We start from the raw sequence: 19688 nt of genomic DNA on the forward strand, positions 1-19688 counted from the left end.
TCAGAACGTTTCAAATCCCTGAAATAATGTCATCAAATGTGGAACGTTGCAATCGTTTAAATCCGCTTAGAGCAAAATGTCAACTGTTCGCAATACGAGTAAATAAAGACATGCTCCGAAATCGGCTTAAATCTTCCATGCGCTGAGAAAGCTTGAGTTTCCTTATGAGGAAGTTATTATTGGGATTAGGAAATATCAACGAAAACTTGTTTAGTACCATGCTACAGCGCGCATTGGGGCTTGCAGCGAGTACATACACTGTAGGCTACTTAGTGATCATACCGACTGTAACAACTGGCTTCCATTTGCCAACCGAATTACATTCCTTTCTGTGCTCTTGTCTTGTTCTTGTCTGTGTCTTGTCTATCCACTTTCTTGATGTTCAATTTGTTAGTTTTGTATGATCTACAATCATCTGTTTGCGAACAAACTATTAACATATTATTCATTCAAATATCGCATCGAAAATGGAACCCTGTATCTTCAAACCTTTCGCTTTTCTTCCAACTTAGTTAAGCCGCATAATATTTTTTCTACAGTCTACACGATTCTTATGACATGTCTTATTTACTTCTCTATGGTTAAAAAGGCTTTAATAAAAAGTTCCTTTAAAAAGCTTCTTTCAATGTCGGTCTGACTCAAGTTAGAGATCCATACCAGACCAGACCAATTCAGCACAAAATTGACGAAGCAAAGTTATTGTATAATAATATATACATATCCGATACCTACCTCATATTACCACATACAAAGAAAACAACATTAAATAAAGCAGGAGAGGCTTTAAGAAAACTTTTTTCATAATAATACATAAAAATAACGCAATAACATTCAAAGCTTATATAAAATAATTCACGTAGTTCCTTAGCAAAGCAGAAAATTGTCCAAAAATTTCACAAGAAATATTTAAGACGGCTTTATTCCTGTCAGTAAAACACGTGTCTTGAGATTTCTCCTTTGTATTGCCTGTGTGTTCGTCTGCTACCTACTTGATGAAATAATAAAATAAATATTTCAACACAGGGCCTCGTGATTTTGAACACGTGCTTTAAAATTGAAAAGTTGGAATCTTTTTGTTTTTTAAATGAAAGGGATGAAATCTTACCTCATTTTCTGAGGTGAAAGGTGAAATGGTAAGGGCATGGTCGTGTCTTTTCGGTAAGCTAGGTGACCCCTCTTTAGTCCAGGTGATCTTTGGAGGGGGGGTCCCCACCACACCGCACCATAATCGCAAAACTTCGTCTGGTCGAACTGGCATTGTTAAAACATCATTCTCTTTTGTACCAACGTAGTCTTCTGATTCTAAGAACCTGTGGAAAATTTGCATTATTGGATATTTGAATTAAAGAACGTCAAATGTGTTTTAATGCAAACATCGACATTGACTAGACTAATTTAGATAATATTTTTATGACTGATATTTGTTGAACCTAAAAGTTTTTATGCATATAAAATAAAAAAAGGAAAATAATTGTGAAGTGACATAAAAATAAATTTTTGTTTTCTGATCTATGGAGTCAGCAATCCTTATTCTTATGGTAATAATATTATAAACGCGAAAATGTATAAAAATACATTAATCATCTGAAATTTGTATTTGTATATAGATTAACTTCGGTGCTCAGTTTATTCGTTTATAACTAGTATTAAGATCCAGGGATCAAACCATGTTTTTGGAAAAACATAAACAACGTTCCCATTACCTGTTCCCAATTTACCATAAGCTCATCTAGCCATAAAATCCTTTCAGGAAGATCAACACTTTATGTTTAATTTATTAGATGTACACTAAGCTAGAGTAAATGAAAACAAACAGTTTCCCGATTTCGGAAAATAAAATCATTAATTTTAAACAAAGCACATAAACGGTTATAGACTAAGAAACTTCATACTACACAATTCCCTCATAAAGCCTTTAGTCTTCCAGTCGCTCTGTGTTTTAGTTAACAGCTGTCAGATCACATAAATACAAAAATAATTTTATTCTTCTACACATAATATTTATTCACGCTTATAAAAACATTTAAAGAAATACTCCATGAAAACGTTTCATCTTCGATGTGGAAATTCTTAGAGATATTCTAGAACTTGCAAACAAGAAAAAACTTTTGCTGAATATATTTTACTAACGCAATTTACTGGCACTTTAATGTATGGTGACATTCGGCCCATAAAGGTGATATTTTTATATGAAAATCTGATCATCCCCAAGAAAACACCTTACAATAATCCGGGGACTTTTTAGGCAAATTAGTATGCAGGTCACCTCGGGTAAAGCTATTACCGCCGCTCATAAACACTTCCCATTCCGCAGTTCACGGCGTTTGTGAAACATAACATTTTGATAAAATAAATGATAACAATAAAAAGGTTATTGAATGTCCTGTCAATTATCCCAATGTGTAAGAAAATTGCAAAGAGATATGAATTTCATAGCCGTTATAACAACATATTTTCTATAAACAACACAAATAGCCTCTAACTGATTACTTATTTTATCTACCAGCTCCAGTGTCTGAAAGATGGCCGTAGAATTCATATTAATAAATTAAATAGAACACTTTTGATTTTGGAAAAACATACCTCAAGAGGTACGAACGAAGGTACCATTTCAGAGACCCTTGTGTGCATCCCTTCCCATCCCTTTGGCCATGTGCATGTGTGTGTATATAACGCGGACTTATTTCTAATATTGCTATCTTACCTAACACCACCATTGCCCTCATGTTGTACCCTCAAATACGTCCTCTCAGGAAGGTCCACGCTTTGCCCACTCAGTTCATTGGTTGCCGTACACCCGTATGTACCGTCGTCAGCAGTTGTAGCATTGTGAATAACTAGTACTCCGTAGGGTGTGTCCAATTGTTTCCTTGTACCCTTTGAAGAAATAAGGAAATTTCGTAACCGTCACTTATCTAATGTATCTGCCAATAGCAGCGTATTTTGCAAATCTTTTTTGTGGTTATTTTAAAAATGTAAACGTCAATTTAACAAACTAAAAAAATATTATAATAATGTACACTTACTAGTTAGTAAGTGTACATTATTATAATATTTTTAACGATTCATTGATGACACCAAATACATTATTCAACACGTCAAAGCATAAAATAAAAACATTATGAATTATTAATACCTTTCCATTTTCTTTCCACCAGCTCAGAACAGCGGGGGGTTCGGACAAAGGTTCCTTACAATGCAACACAACCGTGTTGTAAAGAGGCGCTGTTATCACACGCTTTTCTGCAAAGTTCCGGCTCAAATCTATCCTGGCTATTGAAAGCTTCGCAGGGATTGAAACCAAACTTATTGCACCGTACCACACCACGCACTAGAAACAATGTTTATTTTTTAATTAATAACGGTTTGCATGCAAATCTAGCTACTGATTCAACATATTTTCTTAGGAGTATTCGTGCGTAAATTTTTAGCTATTCGCAAATCTTTCGTGAGCAAAACACAGCTAGAGCTAAATAGCAGTAATTTATTTAAAAGCAACAAAATTTCACGAAATTCAAATAATAAATCATAAACGTTCACGAAATTTATGTGTAAATAGCAGAAATAGATAGACAAAAATAGCAAAACTTTTTATTCATTGGATAGAATTTTAAAACGTAGCAACACAATGAAAACATTCCAGAAATATCTGGAAGCAAGTTTTAAATTAGAAATAGTAAAAACGTATAGGTAGCAAAAAGTTTGCACATAATTTGAACTATAAGCGGACTCGTTGCTAGACTATACAAAATGAATATCATGTTCGGGAAAAATTGGAAAATTCTACCTACATCCCGACTTAAAAGGATTCTTTATTGGAACCAGTAACCTGAGTTCGGTTTCAATTCGGACATTCCTGTCATCGTTCTGGCGAACAATCGATCGAATGGACACATCACACAAGCAATCGTTGGCTTCGGTCAATAACTTACACAGACGCTTATATTGGATACACGTTTAATATCTCAGCTGAGACAAAGTTTGGAATGCATAGCTTCAAGGTGCTTCGATCTAAAATTGCGAAGTTGCCTCTTTCATATCACAATACAACTCAACCATATAGAAATTTACCGGTACACGATGAAATTACAATAAAATAACTTAACCTCACCTATAACAGTTTTTAATATAACTTAATTTCAATGAGAAAAATAAAATAGAAAAGTATTCATTAATGATTTATCACTAAATTCGTAATTAGCCTAGAGAATTCAAAGAGTCCTATTTTCAACTGAGCATTTATATTTCGATGTCAATGATGCAATGTGTGACCTAGATAATTTGTAAAGGTCTTTCAACACGGAGTATTACATAAATTATCCAATTCGACGCTTAATTATTAAACAGTCATAATTTACTACCCAAAATTCTCTCGAGAGTATTATAACCTTCTCAAAAAATTACCCTTAACTAACCTGATAAAAGCCATCTGGTGTATCATCTTTAACTTCAACGACCAGTTTGGTAGCTATACTGTCCTTATCACTGGTGCCAGCTACCTCCTTCCAATGGTTCCAGTCAGTATCACTTGCTGGTCTCCACCTCCACTGCAGCCGTTCACCAGGAACACGCACTGCGCATTCGAAGGTCACTTCATCTCCAACTGGTGCTGTTACCGACTCTGGGTATTTTGTGAATTCCATTTCGATTTCTGAAAAGGTTAAACACGTGATATAATTTGTGCATCAAAAATAGTATGACATTTTTATTTATTATATATAAACATAATAATAATAGAACTACATCAGACAACGAGAGACAAAGCAAGAATGAAAAATGAATAAAGACAATTTAAAACTTCTGCATTTCCTTGTTTCCTATTTTAGCCTTAGTTATAAGTCAGAAGACTCATATCGAATAATTAACTATTATAGTTTAAGCATTTATTCCTCCGAGTTTATTAAGATAAACTATCTGAAATATTGTATTGTATTGGTATATTTTCGTACATTTTATATACGAAAAACAAAACAAACACAATGAAGTATTGCAAAATTAGGAACCATCGTTTAGGTGCAGTAAGTACCAAAAAAAAAACATCAAAATCGTCGCGCAATTTAATCACATCATGTCTGCTATAAACATGATAAAAAATCAAATCGAAACCGCTGCAACGATGAAGACATTATTGTTTTTCTAAAAAACAATCCCGCCAAGTATGCGCCTGTACGCGAGCTAAACGCGCATGCTTTTTATTTGCATTCCTTTACACAGCCTAAAATAAGAAACAATCCTGCCGGCCTTGAAACGCTATTACCTTCATGTTTTAATCTCCAATTGTTGAATGACGCATCCTTGCCGTTTAATACAAGAAATCAAGCCTTATATCAAGATCGGACGTACCAGGTAACTTATAACGTTTTCAAATAAAGCGTGTATCAGATTTTTCTCACGTGGCAATGACCGTTTGGAGAATTTTAAATATCAATTTTTATTCGTTGTTGAGTCATTCGTTACAAACATTAATCGTGGGCTCGTAATGGTTAGTCATTATAGATTTATACCATGCATGGATTTCTCAAAAGTAACCGCCGGATTTTTTATAGAACATGGCACGATAATTAAATTCAAACCGGCCGGTATTCATATGTTGTAATCACAAAGGTTTAGAGGTATATATAAACAGATCTTTGTTACTGAATAATGCATTTTTACACTAATTTTACACTTGATAAAATTCCAATTAGGGCTAGCATATTTCTAATATCATCTCAAGTCATAATTACTTGTGGTCTTCGTTAATTCTACTAATAATATTAAAGGACCACGCTTTTATGAAATACAATAATTACTTTGAATTCTTTTATCATCTTTTAAGATATAATGTTCGGCTTGATTGTTCTCATGAGTTTGAAATATAATTAGATTTCATCCCTTTAGTTTCATTTATGGGGAGGCTCTTTTATCAATTAATTATTAAGCATTTAAATGTAAAATTCTACACTGAAAATCGTTGACCCATAAAAGTCTATAGAATCTCAAGTTAATCTATTCATATATTCACAGCTAACATAAACTTCGTCTGCTATGTTCTTAACGATGTGGAATTGTTAAATTATGTGAAAATTGAAGATAAAATTTACATTTGTCGTTAAATGATACGCCGTTTATGCTAAAATATTGGTGTTACTTTGGCTTCTTATAATGTAAAATAAGTAATAGCAGTTATGGTAAAATAAGTGAAATTATGTGATGCTTTTATATAATTTATTTTATGACACTATTTAAATTGAAAGCTCTTTATAGTATACAGTTATATTAGCGTTATATCACCTGTATCGAAACAAGAAATGAACTGTCCTTGATTAAATGATTAAGTTACACCAACTGTTTATTAAGTTATAGAATAATATATTAAATAATAATTATATAATTTTTTGTAGTACACTGGTCATGTAACAAAGTATAAAATTAATATATACATATGATAAGAAAGCAAATATCAAGTATCTGTGCATTAAATATTTTTCCAAAATACTGATAGGGGGCGATTAAAGAAGAGTAACAAAAAAGCAAGTTTTGGGATTTTTTTTGTCTGTCTGGTACGATATAACTTCAAAACTACTCAATGGATTTGAACGCGGTTTTCACGTGTGGCTTACCTATAATTAGGAGCGTTGCCAAAAGTTATTTCGTCAAAATAGGTTGAGTAAAAAGTTAGTTATAATTTCTGCTATGTTTTATCGGTATCATTAAAGACAAAAACATACACAGACTCTATTGTATTTTAATAAAATAAAACATTGAATGTTCATTATAAAATTGGCACGGGAATAGGGTACTATAGAATTCACTATAAGTCTTTTCTAGGTCTTAATAATGGTAGTTTCCGCAGGTTCCCGAAACGTGACGTACACGCGGGTGGTGCCGGAGGCAATAGCTAGTATGACAATATAATCTTAACGAGGTGGACATGTTTTTTTAGCAAATAAAAAAAATCCGACGTGATTTAAAAGTGCATCGTGGATGTTAGTACGCACTATTAATCGTCCGATATTAAAGTAAATACCAACTGCATATCCTTTAAAATTTGTTCAAAAGCTTATGATGTGTGCTTGTTATAGAAAATAATAACATTTTGTACTTATGCATGTTTATTATAAAACTAGCTGCGCCCCGCGGTTTCACCCGCGTAAGTCCGTATTCCGTAGGGATAGCGGGATAAAAAGTTGCTTATATGTTATTCCAGTTGTCCAGCTATCTACGTACCAAATTTCATTGCAATCGATTCAGTGGTTTTTGCGTGAAAGAGCAACAAATACACACACACATCCTTACAAACTTTCGCATTTATAATATTAGTAGGAAGGATGAGTAAAGAGTAGTAAATTTAAACAATTTATAATGCACAAGTTCAAATCTATTTCTACTTTTGTCTACTAATCCTCTACCGTCAGGGCTCACTCTATTATTCTACCTATAATACGTTGATTCAACAATAACCACTCCTTTCAAAGAAACCTCAAAGCCGGTAGTTGGCAACTAATCGCGCCACTAATGGAAAAGACAACATAATGAAGACTAACCGTGAAATTACTCGTGCTGTGGGGATCGCTTTGTCGGGCTCTTTAGAAAATATTTAACTATTAAAGGATCAATTCTGTTTTAATTGCCGTATCATAAGTATTTTTGGCCCACGTGCGTGAAATATTCATTGACATCATCTCATACGTGTACACGTTCATAGTAGGAGAGAGAAAACTCATCAGATTTATATTTTCCTACTTATAATCTTATAGTCGTGTCTGAAATCAATATTTTAGTTATTGGTGTAAACATTTTAGTTAGAAATCATATTGTTACCCGATTGCAACAGAGGATTTTTTTTTCGAGCGCATGTATGTGACTATGTTCGCCCATTTTTTGGCACGACCTACGGTCTATACTGATAATTAATTTTATAGTAAGAATATAATGATGGAACATCTATAAAAATCTTGTGGATTAAAAATATAGAAGACTCTTTACAATAAAGCTAAATAAATCATAGCGACGATTCTAATAAAGGTGCATGACGTTCATTTCTTAATATTATCTCACCCTCGGCGGAGTATGGTTGAATCTTTTTGCCTCAAAACTGTCACGATAACTGTGGTAACACATTACCCAAACCCGCTACCGGATTATTTACTAACAATAAACTTCTGTCGATGTGTGAGTGACTACCTGCTGCATCCGCCGAGACTCGAGACCCAAACAGAAAAAAACAATCTGATCTAATACATTGCTACTTCAGCCCGTAACAAATGATAAATCACTCCTCTTCAACCGCCGATGGAGATTTGACATGGAATTTCAAACAAGATACTTATCGTTTAAACGGCACGATGTACGTCTGACTGGCCCCATCAATTTGTACGGGATTTAAAAGTAGATAATTGTGTAGGCAATTTATTTTAATGATTAAACAAATCGAGTATTTGGGTACGGAGTCATCCCGAGCATATCTAAAAGGGCACGATACACAGTTTATTAGTTTACCAAAAAATAAAAGTAACGTAAAAACGAATTCGAGAAAATATCGAATATCGTCATTCGCACGCTCATCACGAAATCTTCGGCATCGGTCATTTTGAAACTTGGCAAAAGTTTCACCATTTTAAATTGACTTAAAGCTTGCATAAAGATATATAAAGAGTTATTTATTTAGGATATAGTCGTAATAAGTGAGAGGATATACTTATTCAATATTCATATTTGTAGTAGAATATATCTTACTACTAGATGAATTGAAATAAAACTCAAAGTTATAATAAATCTGCAAATCAAAAAACCAAAGCTAGTCATTTTATTTTTCTTTCAAAGCAAACAAATTTCCTAGCAATTTCTACAAAACTTTTATGATTTGCATAATTAGTAGGATTATCCTTGTATTTCGAGTTCAAAACCTCGTTTCAATTTTTGTCAGCATGCAAGGAGAGATTAAAACTTTACACAAGTTAAGTACTCGTTAGTGCGGTGCCCTATATGCGACGTTGCGCTCGTTAGAACAAAGCAACCCAGTTTCAGATCTAAGTGTAAAGCTTAAAAACTACGACCCTATTGTTAAACGTAATTTTGTGTTATAGTATAATTAACATAATTGATATTGAGTATTCATAAGGTACGATAGGAAACAAATCGTTTTAAATGTTAAACTATCCAGTAAATGTAAAATATGATAAAACATTTATATGTTGCTACTGGATTCTTTAATTTTATTATATATATATATATTTTTTTTTTAACAGTGTAAAAGCCGTTTAAAATATTCCAAATAGAGTTAAATATTAATATATAAAACGCAAAGGACTGACTGATTTATCAACACACAGCTCAAACCGATAGACCGATGGGTTGAAATTTGGCATGCAGACAGCAACTATGATGTAGGTAGGTATCCGCTAAGAATTAAATAGAAGACGAATACCATGCCAAATAATTTCTGACCGTGTGGTCAAAGCTGCTGGTAACAGTTAGCAAATTATAAATAAGCAATGATAATTGAAAAAAATCTTATAACCGATTAATGATTTATGAAATAATATTTACTATTTAAATACAAAAAAATACTCACCGCCAAGTACTGGTACAACAACCGCCACCAGCAATTGAATAACCCGTCGAAATCCCATCTTAGGAGCCCTGGAAGAAGAATAAAAACATGTATAATATGTTTAAACACATTTTTTTACTTAATATCTCAAATGAAAAATAGCTTACAAAAATTTACACAATCAAACAGGTTACGATAATTTCGCGCCAAAATACAGGATAAACCAGTCACAGATTATACAGATAAATAACAGATATTATTTAAGATTAGGCATCCTAGACAATGTAAATCTTTATTCCACTGTTATGCATATTGTTCAAAAATAAATTATATTTTTAAATATGAGGAACAGACTATTCAAATATTTAATGTGACATATTAATGCGAAAATTAATACACAATAATAATTATAAGCGTGACAACACAAAAAATGTATTAATCATAACTTATCACCGAATATCTTATAATTATCCACTTATTACATTCTACTAATATAAGTCTATAAGTAATAGATTGAATGATTTATTTAAAAAATGAATTTTATACACTTTAAAAAGGCTAAGGTTTATAAACTTTATAATAAATACAACATAAATATTATTAATATTGATATATTACCAATATTAATATAATAATACCCTAAAACCTCTTGCATTTCCTTTCCTACCAGGTTGCCTGGCAGAGATTGCTGTCTAGCAATAAGGCCGCCTTTTGTACAAAATATCATTGTGCCATATTATATTTTGTCTAAACTTTTCTCTCTGTTTTGTACAATAAAGTATTATAAATAAATAAATAAATAAATAAACATACAAAACAAGCGAAGCCTAAGGCCTAAGGAGCAAATAACGGCTGTCGCTTTCAATTAAAAATTTAATTGTCTGGTTTCAAGTAATTGCTTTTATGTATCGGTACTACTATCTTTTTAGATTGGGAACTGATTAATAATTTACTTCATTCTAGACTCCTACATCGTAAATACATAATCGTTAGAAAATATCTGTCGCTCGAGACTCTAAACTGCCCTTAAATTGTCACATTAGGAATCGTTGAGTCAGGTTATATTTAAATGTAAATCTACATTATAAATGGTTTCATCGGGTTGAGAGTCAACATACAATATTTAAAATACACCAACACAACGATTTGACATAGGGTAGAAGTGGGAGTTACCTTCTCAGTTTGCGTATAAAAAAAAAGATATCTGTCTGTGTGTCTGTCATCTATTATATTCGGGAAAGGGAGCAAAAGATGAGAAACAGGATACAGACCGTTTAATTAACGCTTCAATTATATTTCATTATAGATTGATCTCTAATCTTCAACACTAGAACAACTTTCGATCATACATCTAAAAGAATAGTTAGTGTTGTTGGCTTGCCACCTAAAATACAACTTTACGTTATTTCAGAATTTTTATGATAACTGTAAAACGTCGTTAGGATATTCTTAACTGCCAGTCCCAATAGCGGATAAGATTATCAGCCGATACAACTTTTATATAGATAAGAAATTGGCAATCTCATTAAATCATTGGTAACAGTTAAGCAACAGCGTTAATAGATGCTATCTACGCAGTGGCAACACTACATCAGTTTGTTTATGGTCGATACGTCCATTTGTATTTAAATGAGCGCTCAACTGGAGTGTAACTTGATATTCTCATCAGATAACCATAAGGTCAGTACTTAGTAATTGTACACGAATGACATAACCAAATCGGAATATATTTTGGCCGATAACTTGTTCCTAAAATATAATTTAACAGAAGTATACAATAAAACATTGCAGCAACAAATGACGTTAAATTTAAAAATGTTATATTGTTGAATGTTTAACTATCCCATTGATATAACGCCTATTATAGGTAAATTTTCAATCGAGTTCAAGAAAAATGAGGGGATTATTAATTCGACTCAGATCATTCGAGTGGTTGAACTGATTTTGAAGATTCTTTTTTAAAAAGAAAAATTTGAAAGATGAAAGATGAAATATGGTGCTTTCCGTGCGGTCCTATTTCTACCTTATCAGGCATAGATTTCATAATTCGAAGCTTCGGTTTGGGTTGTTAAAAATAATGATGTTGAAAATGTTTAATGATGTTTAAAATGTTTAATGGTGTTTAAAATACAAAAAAAAATTCCGAATTAGAATTATGATTATTTTCTGTATTTGCGAGAGAAGCCACGCCTCATAACCATAATTTTGAATTGGTTTGTTTCGATAGTATTTTAATCAATACTGTATGTCATAAACAGTATGGCAATCATAAGTTAAGCGATTGGGATAAGTTCCCTAACTAATTAAGTTTCATTAGATGACATAGTAATAATCCGTACGCAAATACATAGAAAAATATATCCCAATCAAAATCCGAGTATAGGATGACAGAATTAATTCTAAGTTACCATAAAAGCATATGTAAAAAAATGACAAATAAATTAAAAACATAATGACCACAGAACAAATAACGATACAAGAAATTTAAACTTCTCTTAAAAATCTTCTGGCTGATTTAAAACAGAAGGGAACAGACGGGTACAGAAAAGCAATTAGCAATTTTAAAATGCAATAGCGAATAAGCAAATTGTATTTTAAAAGAATCCTTCAAGCTCACAAGAAATGGTAGGAGCGAGTAAACAGTTGCTTTGGATTCCTATACAGTGTTATATAGGTAGTATAGGTTTTAATTGCAAACTCCTTAGTGAAAGTTTTTATTTTATTGTGTAACATCTATTTAAATGCAGTCGTTCTTAAATAGGAACCGTATACGAATATTACTGGACTTGCAGATATTAAATTTGTAAAATAAGTGTTTTTCTATATATAACATTTCATTACTAATGCATTGGAAAAAAAATGTGCTTGTTGAAATATATAAAGACTTTTTTGAAATAAAATCAAAATGGTAAAATAATTAAAAGGAATATTTCTTAGAACAAGTCACATAGAAATATACTCACTGATAAACCTCAGAATCACAACAAGATCAGTTGTGTGATATTTGACTTTACCATAACCAAAAAACGACACTGTCAAACTGTTCGTTCATTCACAACTTCAAATCTGATTGTATGTAAAATTAAACGGAACACGTCATTCATAATTCAAATGCTATCAAAAACATTTTGTTATTCACAGCGCGGACACAGGACATATCCACTATATTATTGACATATCCTCGCTAATCCTGTCTCGTTGGCGCGTTTCTAGTTTATGCATCCTTGAAGGTGACGGCGGATGCATTCTGTATAAGGAACGCGTGTGTCAATGCCGCGATTGACAAGTGTTGGCCTAATATTGATACGACCGTTATTTCAAGGAAATATCCAATTATACATTTATTTGCTGCGTATGGATTACTGTAGCCGACATAGCTACATGTTCCTTACTACTTTTTAATAACTTATAACATAATTGACATTAACAACATTGTTAATGTGTCATAATATGAACTGCGTTGTGGTTATTATATATTAGATAAAATTTTTGGAGAGAAACAATAACTCCAAACAATATTTACTCCTGATTATATAGAGCAGTGTCTTTTATTATAAGTGAAGTCCCCTAGTGACAATAGAGCAGATGATATTGATCAGTTTCACTGTTCGGGAGTCGAACCCAGGAATCCTCGGTTCTACGCTCACGCGTTAACCACTATACCAAGGAGACGGTTAGTGTATTTTATTATCCTGATTGAGTATATGTTACTAGGTGTAGACTCTATAATTCTCCAGAATGGTTTCTCCTTCATGCTACATCGTTACTTAAGTTACATGCATATATGACCCGTTATTGGTCAATAGGCCGATATTCCCGTAATTGGCTGAGAATTGGGACACGAACGTGATTAATTAGCGAAACAGGCGAAGTTATTACTATCTAAACGGCTTGTTATTGCCCATAAAAGTTTTCTGTAGCAGCTTGTTTAAAGATGTTTGCACGTATTTTGTTTCAGGTAATTTCATTTTAATGTATATAGTAACACTTCTAAGTATTATCAGTGATTTATTTGTTACGTGATACGGATAATGTTTCTTTAAACGAATTGTACATGTATTATTTATTATTTCATAAGGTATTCTAGATTTACGATACAAAATTTTATAAATACAATAAGATTAACACCCAAGATAAAATCAAAAAGCTAATAAAAACAGTAGCCAATAATATTATTTACATAGCAGTAAATTACTCAGCTTTAACTGCTCGTTTATTTAAAATTACAGCTAGTGATTTCACTTTCATTTCTATTGTGCAAATGCACAATAGAAATAATATCTGCTATAAAAACCGCAATAGACTAACATAAACTTTTCAATGCGTTACTGGACCCCCAAGAATGCGTAACAATTCATAAAGAAGACTATTTTACGAGTTAAGCTTTATATGAGCCCGCATGCGTTAACATTCATTATTATGCATCATAAAAACCACGCAATGTAAATCGAAAGAATACCCTATGTCAAAAGGTTTTTATTCGATACTTATTTAAGTACCAGAGACATATGTGTGAGTAAATTATATGCATTTTTATACATGACTTTATGTGTGACTTAACCGAGATATTTGTTTTATATTTATGTGACGAGTTAATGATCATTTTCTCCCAAAAAGACTAGTGCTAAATACAGTTTACAAATTTCCCAGGGAATGTACACGTCGAATAACACGACCCAATAAAAACGCGTCAAATTAACATCGCGCTTCAACATCTACGAATACAAACATGATAGGTATTTCTCAAACAACTCGCGAGCATTTTTCAGCGCGTTCCCTCTATTCACTTGAAGGCGCAATTGAATTGATTGAGAGACGAGAGTGCATTGTGAGTTGTAAACAATTTATTCAAATGAACTCCGTCAATATTGACCGCCTGTAAACGATAGCGGTTTGAGAATATTTAGCAAATATTTGAAGCTGCAAGCACGAGCTGCGTTCCTTATTAAATTCCGTTTTACACAGTCTATTTGTTAGTTTCGACTTTGATAAACTTTAATATTTGTAGCGGAACAGACGGCGCTCTATGAAAGGGTAGTTTTGATGTTTGTTTCTTGGTATTGTATATTTTGAATCATGATATACTGTTAGGAGTAAATTAATTATTATTGTATTCGTAAACAAAGAAAAAATAACGAGGGTTGGAAATTATTTTGTTACTATAAGTCTTATAGTTTCTTTTCATTTCACATCACCTTGAAATTCAATCGACCGAATCGTCAATTTATTGTGAAAATATATAAGAAGGATAAAAAGTTGTACTAGATTTATTTAACTGAACTCATTCGAATCACGTGTCTTTGACTCTGCTGAGAAGTGAATTCTCGAAGTTTGTTTAATTTGTAACTTTCATACGTATTGGACACTGAGAAAATCAACTTCTTTAAGAAGAAGAGACAATACTCGTTCGTGGATATAGATTATTGTTGGAGACTCGTATGCAAACGAAGAATTTAAATCAAATAAATTCTATATCAAAATCTTCAATTTATAAAAAACTAGCTGCGCCCCGCGGTTTCACCCGCGTAAGTCCGTATCCCGTAGGAATATCGGGATAAAAAATAGGTGTTGGCCGATTCTCAGACCTACCCAATATGCTTACCAAATTTCAGAGGAATCGGTCAAGCCGTTTCGGAGGAGTATGGCAACGAAAACTGTGACACGAGAATTTTATATATATAATAGAAGATAAACATCTAGATGAAAAAGATGCACAAAAATACAAACACAGTATCAACAATTAACAAAATGCTACATTTGAATCCAATAGTGAATATCAAACGCCACACAAGATATACCATAGCGAATATTTAATATTCCTGTCAATAAAGCGAGTTGGAAATAAAATTATTGTCATTATCCAGTTCAAATCCGAGCTCACGGTGCAAGCTGGATTCAATAAAGTATAGAGCCAAGCCCGCACAATCCCTAACCTAAATACCTTATTACTAAAGGCAACTACGTTTTGTTTCAGGCCTTAGCCCAAGAATACAGTTATTTAGAACAATGTACAAAGAAACATGTCTACATATTACTTTGTTCTCTAATTAGGGCGCGGTGGAAACAATGGGCTATTTTCAACTTTTATGAGAAATATTATATACGGCTTACATATCACAATGTTGTTAACATTTTCCGAACCATTTGTTTATAGAATCGTTAATTTATATAAATTTATTTCATTTCTTGGTACTATCCAAATGAATATATGCAGAAATGTTACGATGTCTTGTTACAAAAGATAAATACGTAATTTTGATTACTCGTTAAAGATACAGACTAAATTCTATATCATGTCATGTCAATCATGCTCACTTGTGACGTCAAATATGGCGCACTGTGCTTACAATCTTACGAAGATGTACATCCCCACTGACGTTATAAATGAGGAAGTAACTCTCTCTGTCTGTCTCTTCTTCACGCTTAAGTCTCTGATTTCAGATGTAATTTAATCAAACAAGAGTTATGCATTAAAAATATCACTGAAAGATAGTACTACGTAGCATTACATTTCAGATAAATGTTTCTTTAATATAACGTACGCTCGCACGTAAATCTTCTTCTGCCTGCAAGTTGGGTTACCAATTACTATAGTCTTTAGGTCATTTGAAATTGACATGTGGTTCACAACAAACATAACATAAACATACAATGAATAGGTACGACGATAAAAAGGGTCAAAAATCTCACTCAGTGTACGCATTCCCTAAATTTGTATGCAAACGCATGCTTGTTAGCAGATGCAAAGCAAACACCGTAAATTGCATAATTAAATCGCAAAACTCGATTGCGAATCGATTGAATCGAGTAAATAGTGTCAGAGTAATTCGAACTAACCCGGAAATGCCGGTGTGTGGTCCCAACGATCGATGACATGATCGCGTTTCAAAATAACCTGCACTTGAGAACCGATTATCGATTTGTTGCAATCGGGGACGTGCACAAGTTGCAATTCGTTCACAGGATATCTTTATAATGTGCTAGCACCTTGATAACGGACTAACCCTGGCAGCTTGTTAGATCCTCTCCTGTGTTTTTTTTTATAGCAACAATAGTTTCTCGTCAGTCGCTTCAGTCACTGCACATAACGCACTTCAGTTTTTTTTTCCGTGCAACAGCTATTTCCTTTACTCTAAGTCAACATCTTTAGATATCTTAAAATTCTTGTTTTCGCGAGGCAAAGCTGTTTCAACGATCTTATCTATCTTATATCTATATCTTTATGCTAATATTGCAGTCGTCTCGGCGTAATATGGTTCTGTAAACTCAATTTTTTAATATATTCGCGGTTATAAACAATTTCGATAAATAGTAAATAGATATTTAATATCCTACTTAAATTATAAACGTGAAAGTTTGTAAGAATGTGTCGATATTTATTACTCATTCATGCAAAAACAGCTGATCTTTATCTGTATGAAATTTAATACAGAGATCGATTGCATTCTGAAAATTAGTCAAGTCCTGAAATCCAGCTAATATGTATCCAGAAATATATTAATTAACACGTTCCTTATATAAATTGACAACTAAAACACAATTTATTGTTAAATATGTTAAAAGGTCAAACATAGCTATTATCAATGAGAAACGATTTAAAAATGTTGCTCCCAAGAATTTCATACAATATTAGAAGTATCACAGTTCATTTAATGGTGATCAGCCTAATCCTGTTCATTTTTAATACTTATTTGTTATTGTTTCGATTTAATTTTATCTATTTATTATATTATACTAGCTGCACGCCCCGGCTCTGACCGCCTCCTTGGTACAGTGGTTAACACGTGAGCGTAGAACCAAGGGGTCCTGGGTTCGATTCCCGGTGGGGACGCACAAAAAAAAATGTCTCGGTCTGGCAGGACACAGAAGGCTGATCACCTACTTGTCCCTAAAGAAAATCGATCAGTGAAACGGATGTACATCATCTGCCCCATACCCCACTAGGGGACACGGGACTTCACTTTTTCGCCCCGGCTCCGCCCGGCTGGATCTAACTCCACATGGTGTGCGAATTTGATTAAAATCGGTTGAGTAGTTTAGGAGTCCATCACGGACAAACAACGTAACATGAAATTTTTATATATTAAGATTACTTATAAAGACGAAAGATTTTACGCGCTCGGTACTAATTATTCGGTACGAGTAGCCTGTGTATAAATGAATAAATAAATATTAAATTGGTTATAAGTACTAATATTAAATTGAATAGGCTCAGCCTGATAATATTTAATAGACTGGGCCTGTCATCGGCGAGATAAAATCACATAGGTAAACCCCGTATGCTTAGCCATGTGGAAAAAATGGGTAAGGATCGTCCAATAAAACGAGTGTATTTGGGAAAGCCAACAAGACACCGGCCTGGTTCTAGATACGAGAGACGCACGACGACCTGCGCACGCTCCATGTGAAAACTGGTAAGAAATGGCGCTGAATAGACGCAATCAAGGCTCTTATTGTGGGAAGCCAATACTCCTTTCGTCATTGCGCCACTCTATTAACTAGCTACCTAATACCTTTTTTCCATTCCTACCTACCTCCAGAATACTTATCACAAACTGAAATAAAAAAGGGTTGTCTATCCAAATATCAACTCTCATATTCAACCACAAACAGAAAACAGCTTAGTGACAGTTAATTTAAACCAATAATTTTAATACGATTTTAATATACGAGGTAATAATAATTATATGTTATATATTTGTATAGAAATAAATAATACATACTACAAAACATAATCAATACGATACCTAAATCTAATTAGTAATTATAAGTTACCCTAACGTGTTATCTGGATAGCTAATACGTAGTTAACTCGTGGATATGGATATATCCACGTGTTTCCACATTAACTAATATAATGTAACTAGCTGGTGCGCGGTGCGCGGGCTGCAAGCAGCCCGCGTGGATATTTGCGTGGACCAGTATTATCAAGACTTAATAGATGTTGAGCGGTGCGCGGGCAGCAAGCAGCCCGCGGGGCTTTTTGCGTGGACCAGTCTTATCAAGACTTAATAGATGTTGCGCGGTGTGCGGGCTGCAAGCAGCCCGCATGGCTTTTTTTCGTAGACCAGCTTTACCAAGACTAAATAATGGTGCGCGGTGCGCGGGCTGCAAGCAGCCCGCGTGGGTTTTTGTATAGATTAGATTTATCAATAGGGAAGCTGATGCTCGGTGTGCGAAATGCACTTACGATGTTTGCGTAGATAAAGAAAATAATATTACATTTTCAGACCGTTACAATTACGTAATAGATTCTGGTTAGGGTTTTATTTTTGACACAGAGCGATTCAATGGGAAGTTTTACATGTAAGATATATTATTGTATTATTGAACCCGTTCGAAACCGGTGCGCGTCGCTTAAGATTGTAAGCACAATCCGATGATATTCGATTAGTCTATCTTCTATGCTACACACATAAACTACAACATTCATAACACTATTAGAATACGAAAAATTAAATATAATCAAATAAAAAATATCCATTACAATAAAGCCCCATCTATCGAGTGTCGTTAGGTACCCGTTTAAGTACTGTAGCGAGCAGCGGATGCGCCATTCCAAGTTTACCATTAGTGTTGGCTAAATGTAAATAAAAAAAATCGCAAGTAAAGGAAACAATTCACGTTGTTACATGTAAAAAGCACAAGGAAAATAATAATATCAAGAGATATTACAATTTGAACATCATATCATCATACGACAATATTACATTTTGTGAGATTGAAATACATTCAAAATTCGACTTTTAATAAATTTAACACGTTGGCTGCTGAAACACACCTGTTGTGTAAAAATGCTTGGAACCAAGGATGCGGCTTTACACGCCTAGCGTGTGGAAGCCGGCATCCGCGATAAATCGCGTCTCTTGTGCGTAAAACACGCTGTGCGTGTTTTATTTTCTAAGCCGCCAGTGCGTGCGGGCAACACATTTTTATCATAAAATATATTTTTTATGATTTCTTCCATTTTTATTATTTTCTTTGTTTAGATAGTTAGGATATAATTTTAATAAAACGAAAAAGAAAATATTTTGTACAAATAATAAAAAAAATTTACGTTGGACAACGTTTTATCTACAAAATAACCTCTCTAATATCATTGGTTGACGATAAATTGTTACGCTGTTATATTAACACTCCGAAGCAGAATATC

At 33.3% G+C, this 19688-nt stretch overlaps 1 protein-coding gene across 2 annotated transcripts in view; it reads right to left on the minus strand.

Annotated features, from left to right (window-relative positions):
• The window catches only part of LOC119832822 (interference hedgehog-like), a 49610-nt gene that overhangs the window by 20024 nt on the left and 9898 nt on the right, over positions 1 to 19688 (minus strand). For both annotated transcript variants that reach the window (XM_038356601.1, XM_038356600.1), the window contains exons 2-6: positions 9557 to 9624; positions 4416 to 4651; positions 3137 to 3331; positions 2705 to 2877; positions 1106 to 1310 (exon numbers count right to left, since the gene is read on the minus strand). In XM_038356601.1, coding sequence (XP_038212529.1) covers positions 1106 to 1310; positions 2705 to 2877; positions 3137 to 3331; positions 4416 to 4651; positions 9557 to 9614 — 867 coding nt within the window. In that variant the 5' untranslated portion in view covers positions 9615 to 9624. The remainder of the gene's footprint in view (positions 1 to 1105; positions 1311 to 2704; positions 2878 to 3136; positions 3332 to 4415; positions 4652 to 9556; positions 9625 to 19688) is intronic.

This window comes from Zerene cesonia, chromosome 16, assembly GCF_012273895.1.
Source record: "Zerene cesonia ecotype Mississippi chromosome 16, Zerene_cesonia_1.1, whole genome shotgun sequence".
NCBI lineage: Eukaryota > Metazoa > Arthropoda > Insecta > Lepidoptera > Pieridae > Zerene > Zerene cesonia.